Source organism: Podarcis raffonei, chromosome 2 (genome assembly GCF_027172205.1).
Source record: "Podarcis raffonei isolate rPodRaf1 chromosome 2, rPodRaf1.pri, whole genome shotgun sequence".
NCBI classification, from domain to species: Eukaryota; Metazoa; Chordata; class Lepidosauria; order Squamata; family Lacertidae; genus Podarcis; species Podarcis raffonei.
The window spans coordinates 51,725,514-51,747,595 of record NC_070603.1 but is presented as its reverse complement, the minus strand read 5'-3'; the positions used below and the strand labels follow the sequence as shown (position 1 = coordinate 51,747,595).

General features: G+C 44.3%; 1 protein-coding gene across 1 annotated transcript in view; it reads left to right on the top strand.

Moving 5' to 3' along the window:
- The first annotated feature begins 7,244 nt into the window (after positions 1-7,244).
- ADRB2 (adrenoceptor beta 2) overlaps positions 7,245-22,082 on the top strand; it is a 58,898-nt gene continuing 44,060 nt past the window's right edge. The window contains exon 1 of the mRNA XM_053376600.1: positions 7,245-8,769. Coding sequence (XP_053232575.1) covers positions 7,569-8,769 — 1,201 coding nt within the window. The 5' untranslated portion in view covers positions 7,245-7,568. The remainder of the gene's footprint in view (positions 8,770-22,082) is intronic.

Here is a 22,082-nt window from a genome sequence, read left to right as displayed (position 1 = left end):
TCGTTCGTGACTGGACTTAACTGTCAGGGGTCCTTTACCTTTTAAGATCCAGAATATTAATCATCAAGTCACCCTGGCTCCTGATGGGAGCAAATTTGCATTTTCAGATGAGTGGCCAAGGCAATGAAGCCCAACAAACAACAGGCAAAGGACACAAAGTACCATCTGAGCACAATCTCCAAAAACCACAAGATAACTTCCTGAAACATGTGACTACTGTATGAATGTCCTGGCTTGTTCCAATTCTTTAGGCTGTTGTAAACCAGTAGGCACTATGATTATGAGCAAAGTAGTTGCTTGATAAAGGCAAGCAAAGAGCTACCTCCCTGTGTTTTATTGAGAGTGTTCAAACTAACATTAATTAGTAAAGAGACACAATCAACACAGCACTGCTTCAGTCTCTCTCTTCAAATGACAGCAGGCCTGGATTCCTGGATTCCTGAAATCCATCTTATGTGAAGACTAGTATTGCTCCATTTTGTTCTCTTGTGACTGAGTGTAAACAAAGTCATGCCAGAAGTTGCACCTTTGGACTTGCAAAACCTTGTGCAATACCTGTTTTATAGGACCTGGTTTTTAAAAATTGAAGTATTACATTGAGTGGTGGTGATGGTGGCTAGGGGAGTGTGCCTTTCGCAAAAACAAAAAAGTTGCCAGTATATTTAGTTTCTCTTCAATGTATAAGTAAAGGTATCTAGTTAAATTGTGGTCATGTTTGAATTTCCTGCATTTGTCATATCTTACTAACTCATTTTTGCTTGAAGTGAGAAAACTTCTATGTATAGCACAGGGATGGATGCACTGGTGACATTTCCAGGCTTATGATTTTATTATTTCATTTATTTCTTGGTTTTATATACCATCTTTTCATCCAATGAATTTAAGGCAGTGTGCATAGTTCTCACTATATTTTATCCTCCCAACAGCCCTGTGAGGTATGTTCAGCTGAGAGACAGTGACTGGCCCAAGATAACTCAATGAGCTTCATGGCTGAGTGGGGATTTGAACCCTGGTCTCCCAGGTCCAACACTCTAATCACTGTAGAAGATTATCATGAGGGTCTTGCTACCTGCTTCAGAGACATCTACTGTGTTACACCTGCACCAGGTGCTATTGCATGTATTCTACATATTCCCACAGTGGTATCAGATAAGGCACTGCAGAGGCAGGCAAAATACAAGGGAGAGAGTTCCCCTTGGTGGGCTACTTCAGACCAAAGTTGTGGCTTGGAGAATTAACATGGCAGTGGTGGTTGGTGCACATTGCAGAGTGGAAGGCAAAGAGGTCAACAGTATGTGGAGCCAGAGCTAAGGACAGGAGGATTCCACAAATTCTAGGCTTCTCACCATCCTCTCTGCTGAGTTCTACAAGAGCAACCCTGAGCTAAGGACTGGTTGTAATAAGGCAGGTGGATGGGGGCTGGGCTGAGGTAGGTGGAGCAATGTCCCATTCGCCCTAATAGACCAGCCTCCACTGGAATAGGGATATGGCTGGATTTTGCTGCAGCAAAATCTGTGATAATAATGTAAGAAAAGGTTGATGGAACAGACCAATAACCTGTTCTCTGCAGCCAACCAGCTGCTTATGGGAAGTCCACAAGCAGGATCTGAGCACAACAGCACTCTCCACTCCTGCAGTTTCTAGCAACTGGTATCCAGAAACAAGACTGTCCCCAACTGCAGATACAGAGCATGTAAAGAACCCAGCATGTTTGGAGTGGAATCACAATGTCCACATGAAGCGGCAGATCTAAGACCTTTCAGAAACAACCTGCCCAACTGGCAAGGTGAGCAGTTGATGAAAACACACCACCTCCTTGCTGTGCTGGATGATGAAGATGCAGCTTTCTGAAGTAGACCTGTGGTACTCTGGACTTCTCCCTTTACATGCCATGGTTACATTTGTGATCAATTCTGCAATTTTAGGGAGTAGAACAGATTCATTTTGCTCTCTTATCAAAACTTGCTACAGCAAAACCACTTGCATGTGCTCACTGCTACTGCTTAATCAGCTGAGGAGAGGAAGTTAAGGGGACTGTGGCAAGACATGTTCCTGGCTGTCCCATGTGATGACATAACAGACTCCAGCTATTAGACAGCAGTGACAACAAAGTACATGATTGTTCAACATTGGGTGTTTGGTGGTTTTGGATGTCACCATTCTTACAGTCAATGATACCAACTGGGTTGAGAAATGGAATAGCATCTAGTAGATTTTCCCAGAAGAATGTGCTACCTTACCAGGACAGGATATATTTCCTTTTATGTTTAATTATTTGCTGCAAATAGCTGTGATAACTTCAGTCTTAATTATCCTTCAAGAAGCTTAAGATCCTTAACTAGATATGGTGCTAAGCCCCAAACTGATACAAGAGGATGAAAATAAAAAATGCCTGCTCTCTCTCTCTCTCTCTCTCTCTCTCTCTCTCTCTCTCTCTCTCTGCTATTGGCTACATAGTGACATTCTAGAATACTCACATTATAGCAGCTGGGAAGGATGACTGTTGCCCTCTCTGGGCATTGTAACAATACCCACAACACCTACTCATGCAAGTAGCAGGGATGAACGTGCTAAGCTTTGCCCCCTCTGTTGCTGCCTGCATTGCCCTCCATCAGTTGGAGGGTGAACTTCTGAGGTAGGGAGCCTTTTGTATTTGTGGAAGCTCCACACATGATTTAAAACTCTGGGTTCTAAATAGCCAACATATATGAAACTGGAGGTCCACACCCCAAATTCCACACCCAGCCCTCCACAGGAGTCTCCTTTCTGAGTGGGTATATCACCGAGTCTAGCTCTGTGTCTAACTAGAGCACAAGGTGCTGTCCATGCCACTAACAACCAATATGTATGTATATAATAATATGCTTGAGGTTTGACTAAATGGGGTTTTTTGGAAGGGAGGTGGGGGCTTTTACATGCCTGTGATTTTATAGCTTTTAGGGTGGGATTTCTGCAGTGATGAGAAGTTCCAGTGGTGCAGCACTTACCCAGGTTTCATTTCCTTTGGAAGGTCGCTGGAAGCTTATTGGTCTGCATTTATTTGTAAATATGCTGGTTGAGCACAGGTGGAGATTCGCAGCTGAAGCACTCCACTAGGCAGCTGCAATCCACAGCTCCCACATCAGATCTCTTTTAGGGACAGCCAGTATCGTAAGATGCTTGCAGAGCCCAAACTCAACTGTCTCTGGGCTAGTGGACACAACCGCTTTTTCATGGGTATGTAAAATGAGAGTCATAATAGTGATCTATAGTTAGAAGTCAGCAGGTGTGTGGCGTGTGTGTGATTGGGTTGTTGTTTTTATTTTGATTATATATAGTGTGGTTCTTATGTTGATCTTTTCTGTGAACCGTCCTGAGACCTCTGGGTATAGGGCGGTATATAAATAATAATAATAATAATAATAATAATAATAATAATAATAATAATAAGGCAACCCAGCTGCAGTTTCTCTTCTCACACAGATTATTATCAACCTTAGCTTACGGAGTGGAAGGACAAGTATGCTCTTTTGCCAAAGCAGCTCAGCCTTTCAGAGTAGTCTCCAACTATTTCCTAATCACCGTGGGCCAGCTATTGAGAGAAATCAGCCACTCTAATGAAGGGAAGGTATTAGGCAGTCCCTGTTCAATTAATCACCTCTTGCCCAACCTTACAATCTCTTTACAATTGGATAAAAAGGTTATTTGGGCCCTTAGCTGCATAACTGGTCTGTTAGAAAGCAAGCAAAAAAGTTCAAGTAATGTACCTTCACTTTAGGACATTTCTTCCTTCATGGTTCTTAATAACGCCACTTCCTCTGCATATTTCAGTCCAAGTACAAATGTCACTTCCTTCTGAGAATTTTGTTTTTGTTTTTTAAAAATATGAGTCTTGTATTTACTTTATATCAACACCAAAATACAGCAGTGACAACAAAGAGGAGCATACAGGCTAGCAGAGGGAGGAGAGGAGAGGGTGATACTCAGAGTAGGCCCACTAAAATGGAAGAACATGATGAAGTTAGGTCCATTAATTTCAATGGGTCTGCTCTGAGTTAAATTTAGTTAAATACCACACTATTCATTTACTTTTTGATATGATTATTTATCTCTCTTCTTAATGTGGAGGCAGCCAAACAGGTTCTACTTGTATTACTTAATTTAGCCCTAGAACACAATGGAACAACAACATCCTTAAAATGTATCACATAACTTCCAAACTTGATTCCTTGCTCATTATTCTCTCAAGAATTTTTAAAAAGAAAACCCTTCCTTCTATATACCCTAAAAATGTGAAAGACAGCATTATCCAAATGATGATAAAATCCATATGTTACTGTTAATGGGATATGCTTAACATATGGCAGAAAGGTTCTCTAGGGCCACAGCAGTATCACTGAAAGTAAGCAGAAGTTTGAGGAATGTGTCATCATTTTAGGAGAGTTCCTCCTTCTTGCTTCTAAATATTGCCCCTTCCTCTGCATGTTTCAGTCCAAGTTGCAATGGCGCCTGACCTTTCATCCCAGGTTAATTATATAAATAATCACCAGTGTTGCAGGTGAGACCCTTACTTGGCACTGGAACGGGGGCGAGGGGCATATTTCCCAGCTGGACTATGTCTGTTTGCTGTGGGGAATTGCAGCTCCATATTATGAAGGGCCCCCCTAGATTCTTTCTGGTGCTATGTTACTCTACATGTCTACAGCTAAGACATTATCCCACTTCGATTTGTTATGCAACAGCAATGCAAAGTGGAATGCAGAGCAGGTGACTTTTTGTTCCACGCCATTAATGTTAGACATGCCTTGTTGAACCAGATCAAAGTCCATTTACTTCACCATTCTGCTTCCAATGGCAGGCATACAGGCAACTGCTGCTAGGCATGGGGAACGACCATCCAGCAAACCAACTACAAACAGTGGCATCAGGTCTATTGATCATGGCTTGTTAGTGAGCAACAAACCATGACATAAGAGAAAGTCAAGGCTTTCTGGCTTATTTATCCTGCTCACGCCAAAGGAGGAGTAAAGTGGGAGTGATCAGGCAGCATCCTCCAGCTTGCTACTCATTCATAATACACCATTCTCACCCAGAAAGCCTGGCTTATTAATGTGTGAATGCAGCCATTGGGTGGCCTTCTACCCCCTGTAGTGTTTTCTCTACAGTTTCATTCACACACACACAACCAAGGAAAACAGAGATTGGGGAGGAGCCATAACACAGGGGCAGAGAACATGCTTTGCAGGATCTCCATTATTATGAATGTGGAAGATCTTTTCCACATGAGAGATCTTGGGAGAGCTGCTGCCAGTCAAAATAGCAGATGATAGTGGACTAGATAGACCAGTGTATGACACTGCCATACCCTCCTAGGCTGGAAAATGTTCCCTCTTTAAGAGCACACAGAAGTAATTCCCACTGTGTTCAGTAAAGTTTACTCTCGGCAAAGCATGCATAGCAGCACTGCTGCGGCTGCCTGAGGCAGTAGTTTCGTATGGAGTAACTGTGAGAACTATAGCAGCACCTCTCTCTGCCGAAAACAGAGTGGATATTATTTGGGGCTTTGTGAGGTGATTGTACATTACAAGTACCTTTACAGCAGTTTGGATAGTCCCTTTTCGCTGTTCTTTCCTAGCAATTGGTATTCAGAAGCATGCTGCCTCCAATCTTGGAAATGGCACAGAGCCATTGTGACTCTTCTGTTAGCAAAAGGTAAAGGTAAAGGGACCACTGACCATTTGGTCCAGTTGCGGACGACTCTGGGGTTGCAGCGCTCATCTTGCTTTACTGGCTGAGGGAGCCGGCGTACAGCCAGCATGACTAAGCTGCTTTTGGAGAACCAGAGCAGCACACGGATATGCGGTTTACCTTCCTGCCAGAGCAGTACCTATTTATCTACTTGCACTTTGACATGCTTTCAAACTGCTAGGTGGGCAGGAGCAGGGACCGAGCAACGGGAGCTCACCCCATTGCGGGGATTCAAACCGCCGACCACTGATCAGCAAGCCCTAGGCTCTGTGGTTTAGACCACAGAGCCACTCGCATTAGCAACTGAACTTAACTGTTTAACCATTAGCCAAGTGACCTTAATTGTTTCCTTTCCTCTCCCCCCTTTTAAAAATGGTTTAAACTCACAGTGGATCTGCTTGCACTTCTTATTCCTTAGCAGCAACTGGAACACGTTCAGTAATGTTTACTATCTGGGTAGTCCCACCCCATTCAAAGGGAAGGACTGGAATCTCAAACAATGCTTCGCTTTGGTAAACCAGCAGAATGTGTAGTAGAGTAACATTTTAAGCCCTGCCTCAGCTCATAGGAAAATTGCCTGTTAATGAGTCAGATCAGTGGTCCACCCAGTTCAGTATTTTTTTATTTTATTACTATGCTGACTAGCAGTAGCTCGCTAGCATCCCAGACAAAGGTCCTCTCCAAGCCCTACTTGGAGATGCTGCAGAATGAACTTGGGACTCCATGCGTGCAAAGCAACGCTCTAACACAGAACTCTCCCGTAGTCAAAATAGGGCCATTATTTCAGTAGAGGCGAACACAAGAAAACGGGATGAGTTGGAAGAACTAGGGACAAGCCGACCATCGGGTTTAGAAGGGATGGCAAAAGGGTATTGTTGCGGATTGCAAACATTATGGAATAGGGGTGTGTTTCCCAAGCAGGGGTATGTATGGGGTCTGAATTCGGGTAGCGGTGGGCAGCGTTGCTGTAAAGCAGAGTGGCTGAGGACAGTGCGCGCTGCAGAGAAAGAGATCGGAGTGTGTCTCTCTAGTCTCCCTTCCGCCGCCACCCAACAGTAGGCTCGTCGGCTCGTCCGGATCTTCTCTCTCCTTCCCGCCAAGAGCCTCACTTTCCACCAGGCGTGGCGCACAATTCCGCACCCGGGCCCTTCTCCTGTTGCTCTTCCCAAAGCTCTCGGCTCTCGGGAGCCGACGCTGCTTGGGGAACAAGGCGCCCCAAACGAGGGGCAGCCACAGCAGCCAGCGGCATCAGCTGGTAGATCGCGGGACCGGGGAGTTTGCCGGCGGCGGCGGACCAAAGCGGAGCCTTCACTGCGTGCACCTGCAAGCGGCGGCCGCGGGGCAGCTCATCGGAAGGCGCCGCGATCCGCTGCCGCCCGTCGGTGCCCGCGCCGCGACTGTGCCGCTCCGTCTCTGTGTGTGGCTCCCTCCCTCCCGCCTATTGGCTGGGAGGTGCCCGACGTCACAATTGGGAGTTCCTATAACTCCCCCACACTCTCAACATAACGGGCTCCGGGCAAGTTCTAGGCAGTCGGGAGGTGACGAAAGGGAGGAGGGTCCGAGCAGACAAATGCCTCCGCGGCGGCAGGCTGCATGCGGCTCCCGGTCCCGCCAAGCTCCGCGTGCGCTCGCCAAGCCTGGATCTTCTCCAGCGCGCCCGTAGCGGCCACTGAGAGCAGAGAGCCTGCAAAGGGGTCAGCGGCCGGGCGCTTCGGAGCCTTGGTCACACCCGGCGGGACGGACAGACCCTCCGCGCGCGGACCTGCCGAGAGGCGCTCCAAGTAAGAGCGGCGCGCAAGAAGGGCTCGGACGCGGCTGCTTTCCCGGAGGGGCCGAGCGCGATGGAAGCGGTGAGCGCCGCCAGCGCCCTGCAAGCCACGCTGGGCGCCAACAGCAGCAGCAGCAGCAGCGGGCAGAGCGCGGGCAACTCCACCGGCTCGGAAGAGAGCTGGGTGGTGGGCATGGGCATCCTCATGTCCCTGATAGTGCTGGCCATCGTCTTCGGCAACGTGCTGGTGATCACCGCCATCGCCCGCTTCCAGAGGCTGCAGACGGTCACCAACTATTTCATCACGTCGCTGGCTTGCGCGGACCTGCTGATGGGGCTGGCGGTGGTCCCTTTCGGAGCCAGCCACATCATCCAGCTCACGTGGAAGTTCGGGAACTTCTGGTGCGAGTTCTGGACCGCCATCGACGTGCTGTGCGTGACGGCCAGCATCGAGACTCTGTGCGTCATTGCCGTGGACAGGTACTTCGCCATCACCTCCCCCTTCAAGTACCAAAGCCTCCTGACCAAGAATAAAGCCAGGATGGTCATCCTGTTGGTTTGGGTCATTTCTATCCTAACCTCCTTCTTGCCCATCCAGATGCACTGGTACAGAGCCACGGACTCCAAGGCCAAAGAGTGCTATGACGATGAGACTTGCTGCGACTTCTTCACCAACAAAGAGTATGCCATCACTTCTTCCATCATCTCCTTCTACTTGCCCTTGGTAGTCATGGTCTTTGTCTACGCCAGGGTCTTCCAGGTGGCCCAGAAGCAGCTGAAGAAGATAGGCAAATGCGAAGGGAGGTTCCACCAGCAAAGCTCACAGCAGGAGCAGCAGGCTGGAAGGGGAATCCACAGGAGGGCATCCAAGTTTTGCTTGAGGGAACACAAAGCGCTCAAAACCCTGGGCATTATCATGGGCACCTTCACGCTGTGCTGGCTCCCGTTCTTCATCGTCAACATTGTGCATGTCGTTTCGGAGGATGTCATCCCCAAATTTGTGTACATCTTTTTGAACTGGGTGGGATATGTCAATTCGGCCTTCAACCCTTTGATCTACTGCCGAAGCCCAGACTTCAGGTATGCTTTCCAGGAGATCCTTTGCTTCCGGAGGTCTGCCCTGAAAATGTACGTCAATGGATATTCCAACAGCAATGGGAAAAACGATTTCAATGGGGATCACAATGGCTATCATATGGGACAAGAGAAGGCTAGCGAACTGCTGTGCGAAGAAGGAAGCCCCCATGCTGGGGAAGAGTTTTTGCACTGTAAAGGTACTGTCTTGCATGGTAGCATTAACTCCCAGGAGACCGAGCCTAGCACAGGGGACTCCCTCTTGTCGTGATTGTTGTCATTGCAAAGTGCAGAGAATAGAATGTAGTGGCTGTCTGGCAGCCGCACTCAAGCCAAGGTTTACCCAGAATGTGGGAGCTTCCCTGTAGTTTAGCAGTCTATGGAAATGTTTAAGGATGGGCATCCGTGGATTTGTATATGTGCATATTAGAGCCCCCTTCTTCCACCAAGGGTTAAGACAATGCAGGGGTTAGCCTACAAAGGAGTTTATTCTTGTGATGTAGTGTTACCAAACTCATCTACCTCACAGGTGTAGGAATAATATTGAACTGAGCTGCTGTTCCTAAAACTGAAATCCCTACACGCAAGAAGGAATTTGGTGCTACTGATGGCTCACCCTTTCGTCGGAAAACAATAGCTTTAAAGACTGTTTTAAGGCAAGAAGTTAGGGTTGGCTGTAGAGTGCTTAGGAATCTGTAAAGTCAAGTGTTTACTTTTGTTTTCAGAATATTGTCCGTAGTAGTGACCAAGTTTCCTGAACATGTTCTTCGCTGCAGCAAGCATTACCTTTGAAATCCTCACTAATGTCAGATGTTTGTTGATATTAGCACAAAAAACCCTTTCAATTCCCCTTCAATTTAGATTTGTATTTATTTTCTACCCACACAACCCTGATCTTATCTCATTTTCATTAGCCGGCACTATTCAAATGCCAGATACTTATGGAGTTGTGAAAGGAGTACCTGGTGTTGCTTTCCAGTGAAACCAGTCCTCCCTCGCTGTTCATTTATGATAATTTCCCCAAGGCAAAAATATGCTGGTGTCCTGCATTGGGGCTCACTGTTCCCTATTAGAGTCTTGGCAAATGGACTGGGCGTCAGCTTAGATGACATGGAACCTGTGTGCATTAAACCTTGTAAAATCATTAACCCAAACTTTTTGCTGCCGTTGCCATAACCCAGAAAGTGACAGCAAGAGAGCTAGAAGTGAAATACGTTTAAGCCTAGTTTGCATTAGGGTATAAAGCAGCATTTCATTTCTAAGGGCAGAGGAGATGAATCACCTGCTGTGCCAATGATTTCATTTGCCCTTCTCTGACTTCTAGCCCAGCAATGACAGGAAGGTAAAGGTATTTATTACTCAGAGCAGTGCTTTGCTGGTTTTGGATCAACAAGTAGCTAGCAAGCTGTTCTCATTTAGGAACCCCCCCACATACTAACTAGTTAAGTTTATGGAATGATTTTAAAGGCATTAACCCATTAAAACTATAATTAAGGTAGTAATCACTCCCTTTTCACTAATTCCACTCTTTCTGTTTGATTAAAACACAGCCCACAAGAACCCACAGGCAATGAATTCTGGGATAGATCTGGGATTGACCTGGCCTATTATATTCTTCCTTCATTTGTCAAATTAGTACCCAGTGTGCTTGATGCTCTACCTCATCCCTGCCCTGGAGGAGTTTTGGTGAAGTAAAGGGTTTATGTGGCCATTTGTATTTCAGGTTCACTGATCTGTATAGCCACTTCCCCTTGCAGCTTCAGTCATCTTGCCCCTTTTGGTTCTCTGTAAAGACTGCCTTCCTTTTCTGTTCTGGGCCCATAAATCATTCTGTGCTCTTCTGCAAAACTAATCAGTGCTGCTGCTTTTGAACAAAAGCTGAAAGTGTGTCGTGACAAAGCTTGTTGCTGTGTCTATCAAACTCACCCTGTTTCCTGATCTGAGTAGGGTGTACAACTCTTGTCACTTTTTGATTCGAAAAAGATAAAAACATCTCAAACAACGACAACAAATGCCAAACTGTTAGGATTCTAGAAGCAGGAGATAATTCTTGAAATATTATTCTTAATGTTTTTGCTTTCACATCTGAACTGAGCTTTACTAATAAGGCTGAAACTGTTGCTGGGGATGCACAATCATCTCCCTGAGGCTGTCCGACTCAGTTTAGTGGGTATCTCTCTCTCTCTCTGTGGTGTACACACACATTATGAGTGGGCCAGCAAACATTGGCCACCTTCCATGTGAACTTCTGGATGTGAGCCTCTTTCGGTTGTAGTATATGACACAGTGACCTGTCGTGCATAACCCATAGATGTAGTGAAATACAGAATAACAAAATGAAATAATGGAGAAAGGCAGCATCTGCAGAAGGTCCCAGCATCTCCAGGTAGGGCTGGTGAGGAATCCTGTCTGAAACCATGGAGTGCCTTTGCCAGAGCTGAGCTAGATGGACCAATCGGACTCAATATAAGGCAGCTTCCTAAAAATCCATTTGTGTTTCTTCCATTGGCACAGAGCTCCCTCACCTGGCAACCAAAGCCTAACTCCCATTAATTTCTAACGTACTTGGGAGAGGAGAAGACTCATAGAATCGTGGAGTTGGAAGGGACCAGACAGAAGGAAGTATGCATTGTTTTTTTCCAAATTAATTTGGCTCATGGCAACAAAGATTGTGATTCATTGTATTTCAAAGGATTCAGTATTTTTAGACACACTTTTGAAACAGCCTATAGAAATTCCTTAATTGATAGTTCTCTATAAAATGCTGGATGTTCCATAGAAGACTTTCTAAGGCTGCCAGTCCTATACCCAGCTTCCTGGGAGCTGGAGCATAGGATCCCTTTTTATGGAGAAACGCTGAGTCAGCTCAGCCTGGTTTTGATTTCCCTGGTTTCTGGTTTGCTAGATTTTCTGACATGTTGCTTTCCTTTTCTTCTGAGTTTCCTTTATGTCAGCTCCAGGGCTGTCAGATGGGAACCTGATATGATGCATGAGTCAACAGGTGCAAGAAAGAGGGGGGTAGGAAGTCTGCAGTGGGTGGAAGACAAGTGCCAAGTTATGTCGTCAGGGTCTTTGGTCCTGTCAGGACACAGAATAAACTTGCAGATGATCCAACTATTGATGTTTTACATGAGTACAACCCTCCCCCATTCCATGCACAACTTTATTTTCAGGGCATGATTGACAAGGGGATGTGAAAGTGCCCAAGACTGACACAGCAGAGGATATAATGCAATCTGCTGCCTCTCTACAAGGCAGTGGCACATTTTCATTTCCTGTTTGTCTGCCTATCTGCTCATTATTATTCTAATTCCTCCACTTAGCATCTGGGTAGCTGAAGTGAAGGCCTTCCCAATCTTTTGGGAACAGAGTGCTATTTTAAGCTCCCCAGAACAACTAGAGATTCCCTCCCCCACCCCTACCCCCGCTGTAAACATCAGGGAAATTGCAACGAGTAAAACATAATACTATATATATATTTCTTATGTTTGCAATATTGAAACCCACCCCCAGCACTTTTAAGGACATGAGTTCACCACAGATAAATTTATAAATCACAGTAAACCATGGTTTATGATGATGGGAATGAGCTGCCTTCGGTTTGTGCACCTCTCCTCCTCTGGCACATCCCTGAGAAGGAGATGAGAAGATTTCACATCCATTTCTAGTTACTGCAGTTTAGCATTATGCCCCAATTCTAAACTGGTTAATCTTAGCTATGGTTTGCTGAAACAAGCCAACTTCAAAACTCAAGCAGCAGTGGTTTAGAAATCCCAGGCATCAGAGAATGCCTTGTCTTCCTTCAACGAGTTCTTGTCCCCTTTCTACATTAACAACCTTGTGTGGTGTCAGGGCAGACCTCTTTGCCTCTTCCCTCTTCCTGCAGGCATATCTAAGGGGCCAAGATAGTTGCCTGGGTTTGATTCATGTCATGTGACATTCAAAGCGAAAGTTCTTCCATCTCTCTGAAATGATGCTTTGAGTGATAGGTCAACTTCTTGGAAGTTGAAGCCATTTTCCTTGGCTCTCTTAATATCAGAGACTTCCTGTTAGCACAGAACTGTTGTTGTTTCAATATCTTTGAATGTGTTTGTCCATTATTATTATTATTTTAATTGCTTGAAATAGCTACTGGCCAATCATGGTGTCTTTCATGCTGCCGGCAGCCAGTAAATACATTTGGATCAGACCCTGAGAATTCTAATAAGAAGTTTCCTAGAATAGTGTCTTGATGGGAAAAACATTGGGGAAGGGGGGGAGGGACTTGTTTTGTTCTTTTAGGCCTAGCCTCACTTTTTAAAAAAGTGTGTTGGGGACGCACTCAAAGCACTTTATATAAATATGTATGGACTTATATTTTGTTTATTGTCTGACACAATGTAATTTCAAGCAAGGGGCTGCTAAAAGAATTGTAAAGTAATGAGAAGCATGTATGATGTATGGGGGGGAGGGAACAATCTTTGCATTGTGATATGAAACTGGCATTTGCAATCTTTTTGTGGTAAGGTAGTTCACGGTGTTGTCTGCAGGCCGGACATTGATCACCGTGACAAACAAACAAACAAACAAACAAACAAACAAAGGCTGAAAGCCTTTCTCAAAACAAGAACGAAAGTCTGCAAACAACTCTTAATGAAAGTGAGAGCAAGTGGTATGAATTGTATAGTGTTGACCGGAATGTATGGAGAGTTGTTTGTGCTCAAAACATCTTTGGGATTGCCTCTCTTTGTTTTGTACATATTAAAGCACTGATGGACTTTCTGCTGTTTTACACTCCCTTTTTTTTGCTTAGCAAACACCACAGTGGGCATCACTCATTCATTAACGGCATGCCCTGGCTGGTGTGTCTTTATTCAACACATGCTTGATAGGGAAGTTCCTTTCTCTGGAAACACAGAAGAAGACTCCTGCCTGCCTGTCTCCTTTCTGGCTGAACCAGTGAAAGATTTGCTGAGTCCCATGAGAAATGCTGTTTGCAAAATGTGCAACATTTAATTTTCACAAAACTCTTCCATGTACCTCTGCTTTCTGAGCACAGCCAAACCCCTTAGCTCTGCAGTTCACAACGCAGAGTACTAACCACTATACGATCAAGGCTTGCTTAATTTTTTAAAAAAGCTCTGCAGTTCAAAAGCATTTTTTCCACATTCATATTTCCCGTCCCATAATGCACCTTCATAAACCTTTCAACTTGTGCCTCCGTCAGGCTTGAGGCTTGTTTTTACTCAGGTCAAGTTATTACGGGACTCAAAAGCCCGGCCCTTCCTGAACTTGGATGCAAGAGGAAGGACATGTTGCTGCAAGCTTTGGAGGGGAAATCCTACTGGCAGAACTCTGACAATTCTCCCTCCTGCTTGTCAAGTACACTTAAGGGATAGGCTCAGAGCAGCTCTCTTTCCAAACAGGATAGGAAAGCAATCATGGATTGTCTCCTGTATCTCTTCATTTACCCATAGGTTACAATCCTAAATGGATTTACAATGGAGTAAACACCAATGAACACAGTGGGACTTACTGCTGAGTAAACATGTGTTGTAATTATGGAACATGCTTCCTGTTCCTGTATACAGAAAGGTGCCTTTGATGGAATCAGACCACTGGTCCATTGAGCTCAGACTAGGGTTTCTGGCCCAAGAATGGACAGAGCACTATGAAACAGAATGTAAGGAGAGGAACCTTCTAGGACAACGAATCTGGGATACTGTAAAACTCAACGCTCTGCACTATTCCCACCCTTTTGAAACACATGTTTTGTTGGGGGGCTTATTTAACACTGAGGTCCCCATGAAGGAGGGAAATTGGTGGAGAATCAAGAGCACAGGTAATTTGGACAATCTGAAGGGTGAGGTACTTAAAGGTAAAGGTAAAGGGACCCCTGACCATTAGGTCCAGTTGTGACCGACTCTGGGGTTGCAGTGCTCATCTCACTTTATTGGCCGAGGGAGCTGGCATACAGCTTCCTGGTCATGTGGCCAGCATGACTAAGCCGCTTCTGGCGAACCAGAGCAGCGCACGGAAACTCCATTTACCTTCCTGCCGGAGCGGTACCTATTTATCTACTTGCACTTTGACATGCTTTCAAACTGCTAGGTTGGCAGGAGCAGGGACCGAGCAACGGGAGCTCACCCCATCGCAGGGATTTGAACCGCCAACCTTCTGATCGGCAAGTCCTAGGCTCTGTGGTTTAACCCACAGCGCCACCCGCGTCCCATGGACTTTCCAAACTGAATAAGTGTGGAAGGAGAAGAGAAAGCAATAAAAACACTACTATTACAGCCTCCTTGCAATGAAGTGTATCTTGGGTCTTGAAGTATGTTTTAAAGTAGATTCAAACTCAGTAGATATTTCAGTGTTTAGAAAAATGAAGTTTAGATTGAGGGAGCTTCTCCTAGTAGTACTCCACATGACATGTTCTTGGGTGCCTTATGCTTGCTGGATACCAATCATCGTACTCAAACAGCAGGCAGATCATTGTGGTTTTTCTTTTGTTTTTTAGTGTTATTGATTGGTTCCTCCCCTCTTCTTGCTTATTATGAGGTCCTAAGCAGGCCCAGTGTGTTGCTTCATCTTGGTAAGAAGCCTGACCACATCTCAGGGCTGTACTGTATGTGGAAAAATGGCACTAGAAGGGTACACAATTGAGAAAAGTCAACAAGTCAACAAAAACATTTTCTCTTCAGATAAACATTAACAGACTGTCCTAGCACTGTGAAACCTGACACAGGGGACTTGGCAAAATCAGATGATGTTTGCTAATGAAGCCTGTTTCACACAGCATATGGCTTTTAGGTCAGTGGTGTGGGGCAGAAAATATTCCAAAATGAAAAACGCTTTGGGAAAATTTCCAGGCGTTTTATTTTTCCACAGAAAATATTCCGTTTCATAAGCTCATTAATATCAATGAACGGATGACCACTTCAGATGCAATATTAAGCAGGTCTAACAGTTTCAACTTTTTTAGATTTGCTTACTAAAAACATTGCAAATTACTCTATGGCACATACCTCTGATTTGAATAGGGCATTTTCCTGCAATCCCCCCCCCCAATTCAAAATTTTCCAGAGAGACCAAATCACTGGCTTAGGTACAGGAGACTAGCATGCAGTACAGCACATTCACTGGAATGCAAACATGTTTACTCTGCCAACAGTATTTCAGGATTCCCTAAAGAAGACTCAGAATACAAAACTATACTTCCAGGTAAGTAAGTTTAGGACTGCAACCTAATACACACCTGCAGACAAAGGTGTCAGAACCAGTCTTTATTATAGATAGAATTGTTTATTACATTTGTATCCTCTCTTAACTCCAAGTTGCTCAAGGCAACACCCATATTTCTCCACCGTGTTGCCTTTTATCTACACAACTTCATGAGCTGCAATTAGACTGAGGGAGAGCGACGGGCCTCAGCTCACCCAGTGACCTTCATGGCTGAGTGGGAATTTGATCTCAGGTCTTCCCAGGTTCAGTTTCACACACTAACCACTATGCCACATATTTTTTTATTTGTTTAACAAGATTAACATACCACTTAATAAAAAACAATATTCTAAGTAGTTTACAGAAATTATATATTCATTAGAGACGGCAATAAAAACAGACTTCCGGGCTCCACCCACACGCTATGCATTTAAAGCAGTATCATACCTCTTAAAGCAGTCAAGACTTTCCCGAAAGAATCCTGGATTTGTTAAGTGTGCTGAGAGTTCTTATGAGACCCCTATTCCCTGGGAAGTAAGGCCAGCAGCTTCAGTACTCTTCCCTTGTGTATATTTCTACTCTGATTGACCATCACCTAGAGCTGTAGTTTGGTGTGATTGCTTGGCTCTTTTGGGTTGAGGTTGCACCAAGGCTATGCTTGACTCTGGCTACATTTGCACATTGTAAGCCGGACTTTCTGTCTTACAGTGATTTATCTAGAGTGAGCAGCATGCTGGTGCACTCACTTCACCTCCTCTGATGTGAGCAGGATAAATAACCGAGGAAGCCTTAGCTTTGTGCTACGTCTGAATCAGAGCTTGTGGTTTATTTCTCTCTAACAAGCCACGATCACTGGCCAACCTGTAGCCATGGCTTGTTGGGGAGCAACAAACCATGATTTCTGGTTCAAACATAACAGGAAGCTGAAGCTTTCTGATTTGCTTATCATGCTCCTGCTGGGGAGGAGTGAAGCAGGAGCAAATTGGGCAGCGAGTACCAGCATGATGCTCTTACACAATAAACAATGACATGTCAAAAAGTCTGGCTTATTGTTATGTACAAACACGGCCATTGGTTGCCGATCTGTGGTTGTTGCATGACTGGGTCTGTAAACTATGTGAAAATATTTCACATGACTTAATCTTTTTTATTGCTGAGCGAATTGCTGGTAAACGAAAATATTACATTAATATTGGTGGCGGCCTAGTATGCAGAATTAAAAACTTCCTGAAACATGTTTTGCTGCAGTTTACTGAAGTTATCACTCCAGGAGCGCCCCATTTTGATGACACAGGATACTGAGCTGTTGCGCTCTGTGAGTTTTCTGCCCTCATGACAGTGCTTGCAAACATTCCAGAAGATATGGGAAACTGTAGAAATCTGTCCAGCTGACTCAGTAGCAAGAGGCAAGTTGGTGCTGTCAGCATATTACATGCTTACGCCCAATTTTCGCTTTGGATCAGCTTGCGCATGGAGCCTTTGTGCTATCTCAGCTACCCTAAATTCTGAGATTCAGTCCACAACTTCTGTCGCTTGAATCCTACGTGAACCTTGTATAATCTTGTGCTTGTAGTCCATACCAAATTGACGGGGACCTCAGGCTGGGGCGGGAGAGGAAATGCAGCCCTGCAGGCTTATCTGGTCCTTGGGTCTCATGCCATGTCACACTTGCTCTCCAGCCACACCCTCTCTCCCCAGGCCACACTCCTCACCTGCTCTGCTTTGCACACTCCTTGAGTGCTTACGCTTGGTTGCAATGTGTCTTTGAACTCTGCTAGTGCATCTTGCTTGTTTGAATGGAGCCTAGTGAAGGGTGTGTGAAGAAATTAGCTTGCTGTTCAAAGGTGAAATTTACATGTGTTGCTTTTCCTCCTTTTGCTCCTGACCCAGCCCACCACTGGCATGCAGCCCCTTGCCCAAAAGGGAGTGTGGTCCTCAGACTGAAAAGGTTTCTCTGCCCTCCTATAGAACTTCTTTCCTGGGTTTATGGAGTTGAATTCAGGCACATAGGAACCACCTGCTTTATGATCAATGTCAGGGTCCTGCTCTCTTTCCCATGTGGGAACAGGTAGGAAGGTATAAGAGATGTGGTCTACTGTGTGGTTCCGGCACCAGAGCCATGTCATGCCCTCCAAATGAAGACTTGTCAAGCTTCTTCCTTCTGCCTCTTTTAAGATCTCTGTTGAAGACATCTGCATGTCAGTGTTTTAAATACTTTTAATGTTTAGTTATTGCTATTCTTTAATGTTTAGTTTTATCTTTGACTGGCATTTGGGTGACTGCTGCTCTTACAACAGTTGCCTTTAATTTAGTTTTCCCTTACTATTATTATTTTTATTATTTTGTGCATTGTGTTTGTTTTGAATTGTGTATTTCATTATTTCTAAATTCCAGAACAGTAGGACAGGAAAAGAAAGGCGTTTCTCTTCTCCTGCCACAACTGCCAGTCTGGGTTGGCCAGCTCTGCAAGGGGACACTTAGGAAGACTGCCACCATATTTCCCTTATGCTGTTTTCTAAGCTTGGGCAGAAGTGAGACCCAAGTGCTTATGAAAGGAGGCAGGGAGAACACTTTCAGCCATCTCTCATCAGCGCCCAAGATAGCTCATGGTTCTGTGTCAAATCCCACTGAGGCACACACATGTAGTGTGAGGTCAAATGGTCTAGGTATGTGACGGGCAAAAATGTCTTATTGAGTCTGACACAAGGGTCTCAACAACCAATTTATGCAATTGATTTAGGAGAGGACTGTGTATGCTGCCTTGAGCATACATTAAATAAACAAATAATACTCACTCAAGTTTGCTAACAACTGCTGATAACTAAAGCTGCTAACAGAAGTTAAATGTAGCATAGTATGGATAGGCCTCCTACCAAAGTGTAGTGATGTGAGCTTCATCTTCTCTGGGAGCAGCACCCCTGCTGTTAGATAAGCCTCGCCTAAAGTCCACAGGTGTATCAGAAGCAGCCTGAATGCTGAGCGAAGAATTGCTGACAAAATTGGTACCCCAAAATACTTGATGCCAGGATTATTATTATTATTTTAAAAAATTATTAAAACAAAATACGAAAATGCCAGGATGACGAGGACAATTAATAATAATAATAATAATAATACTCTACTCTTATCCAACACCTGATCTGTGTCTTTATTTATGGGCTTCAATAATGAATAGACTTCTGCCATTGCATGAGAAGCAATGCTAATCTCATGCTTCCAGCCTCTAACTCCTGGTTTTGAAGATTACATAAGCGATTCGGAAATGAGGCATCAAGGAAAATCTTTTCTGAACTCTCCATTCCGCCGTTGTCCTTCCCTATCCAGGCTCCAGTCTTCTGTATCACATTCCCTTCACCATATCTTATTTCCTTCATCATATGTTCTATGTGATTCTATTTAACTTGTGTGTTTTATCCAGCCCTTATGACGAAAGTTAATTTGGGACAGATTGTTCATTGCCCCAAATTAGACTCACTCCTTTCCTGCCCCCAACAAAAAATTGTACACTGTACCTTTGCTAGGTTGCCAAGACACCATCACTTGCACTTTTCTCAAAATGAACAAAGTGTCCTAAGCAAACTTTCATGGGCTAACACATCTCCCTTGCAGAGTCTACTGAGCATGTAAGAAATGCAATGCTGGAGGAGCCCTGGTGTCTTGATGTCAGGGATAGTCAAAGTGGTGCCCTCCAGAGGTTTTTGAGCACCACTCCCATCCTCACTGACCATTGTCCACACTGTGCGGGGCTGATGGGAGTTGCTGCTCTAAACATCTGAAGGGCACCACATTGCTTGCCCTCATAAGTTCCTTAGAGCTGCTCTTACCTGACCAACCTCTCTTTAAAAAAGTATTTGAAAACTATTTTGTATTGAATCTGTGGCACACAACTGATTTGGAGAGCCTATTTTAAAAAACGGAAACGGTATTAACATGCCCTCAGATGTCCCTCAGTAGAAATCTTGGCCACTTGGATTTTGCCTTCTCCATCAAAGTCAACTTGAAGTGTTTCTGTTCATGCCAGCATCAGATTTCCAGCCCACTGAGAATCCAAAATGGTAGGTGTCCTGTTCCCAGATAGGAATGCTGACTGCTATTATGATTTTGCCTCCCAAACAGGTAGATGCTAGAGTTATGCCCTTGCAACTAAGGATGAGGAAGAAATTCAATTCCGTTCACATTTAAAGGCGAACCTATCTAATTCTCCCTTTCCAACAACAATGTGCAAACCAAAACACAGCCATCTTAATGTAACTTTTAAATGTTTGCTGATAACTTTTTTATGCCACCAGGCTTATGCATACAAGTAAAATAATTGCTTTAACAGTCAGCTAGTGCTTTTAATTGTTGTATGCCTTTTAGCGTATGGGTATGTTGATAACTGTTGCAAACCATGTTAGTTTTTAAAATAAAACTGCAGTATATAAATATTTTTATAAATAAAATAAATACATTTGCATTTGTGATGCTATTCTCCAGTCAAAAATGCACATATTGAAATGTACATATTATTGAAAATAGCATACAGAAGTGCAGTATATTAGCAAACATTGGTTTGCAAAAATGTCTATATTAGACAAATATATACATATATATTAGGATAATTTTGAGCTGAAATGCTGATGAATTTTCATAAAGGCTTTTAGAAACAAATAAATCACAAACAGGTGTTGGAATGTGGAGAACCGAACTTAAGAGTGGGAAAATAAGAAACTGTGGGAAACTGAAATTGACAGATCAGCCCATCCCTGCTTGGGGCCCAGACACCTTTAAGTCTCCCAATTCAGTGGGAGACAAGATAGCAGTGGCTCCTCCTGCCATATTGCTTTCCAGTCATCTGGTTTGTGGTTACCTCCTTTCCCCCCTGCTCTGTGATGCATCTTGGAGCCCTTCTCACTACTATAGATGATGCTGATGGGGCAGTGTACAACAGTGTCAGGACAGGACAATCAGCCATTGCACTGAAATATTTAAAGCTCTGCTGATGAGATGGCAATCATAGTAGATGGTTGAAAGCTAGCAAGACAGAAAACAAGATGCCGGACAGTCTGCTGGGCAGATCGGATTGAGGTTTCATTGTTGCAAAGAAGGGAAACTGAATCCATGGATTTTAAGTGCCGCTTACCCTAGAATAGCTTTGGAGATAATGAGCACCAGTTGTTAGAGTAGAAAGCACAACTCGATTAGAGTCATAAGGGAAGGGGAACAGTGATTGACCATCCATTTTCTCAGTGTATGATGTATTTTTTAAAAACCCTATTAATAACTCAGCTGAATGAAAAGCCTTATTGTGGAATGGGAAGCTTACTTAAATTATACCCTCTCAATAGAAGAGAATTATAATTGAAAGGGTGTATAATATTGCTGGAAATCAGCAAGACTACACAGAGGAAACTCGTCTTATTTACTCTTGTGTCTTTTGTATAATCATACATACTGCTGAGGGGAGGGGGATGCTAAGAAATTTAAATTCTGGCAGGTAATTGCTTATTATGTATGGTTGGGCCCAATTTGCTTCACACGTGTTCAAATAATGACTATTACTGGTATTTCTAGTGCTTGAATTGTATTCTTAAAGAGAATGTTTCTATTATTGTGTCAGGTTGCCTTCCCATGCATTTTTTTCTGTCTCTTCAAGGGCTGGCCCTGTTATTGGACAGAGGGAGACAGCTGCCTGAGGCAGCAGATGCTGGGAAGTGGGTGGAAGTGTTGAACAAGCATAGGCAAACTTGGCCCTCCAGATGTTTTGGGACTACAACTCCCATCATCCCTAGCTAACAGGACCAGTGGTCAGGGATGATGGGAGTTGTAGTCCCAAAACATCTGGAGGGCCGAGTTTGCCTATGCCTCTTGTTGAAGGATAGATCTGTGAGTACTACTCAGCCTGCCCAGCATTCCCTCCTTCCCTCTGGTGCAGTGGAGGATGCTGTCCGGTTCGCCAGTGTTGACAGGCCGGATAAACGTCTGGGTTTTCCTGGATACGTCCAGGAATTGGAGGGTCAAAATGGCATCTGGGCAGATTTTCGCCCAATCAGCAAAATGTCTTGGAAAACCTGGATATATGGGAACTAGAGCAGTTTTTTTAAAAAAAAGACAAATGCTGTAAAAAACACTTTTTTGGGTGGGTGGGGGGAGATGTTCCCCAAAATGCTCAACAACTTTGTCTGAAATTTCACTTTGGGGAATATGGCAACTCTAGTCAGATTCAACTGCCAGCCCAGGTCGGCTTCTATAAAATCGAAGGGACACTATATTGTCCATTTTCTGAAGCAGCAAAATGCTATGGGCTCTTTTGACTATAAAGTGTCTGTACTGT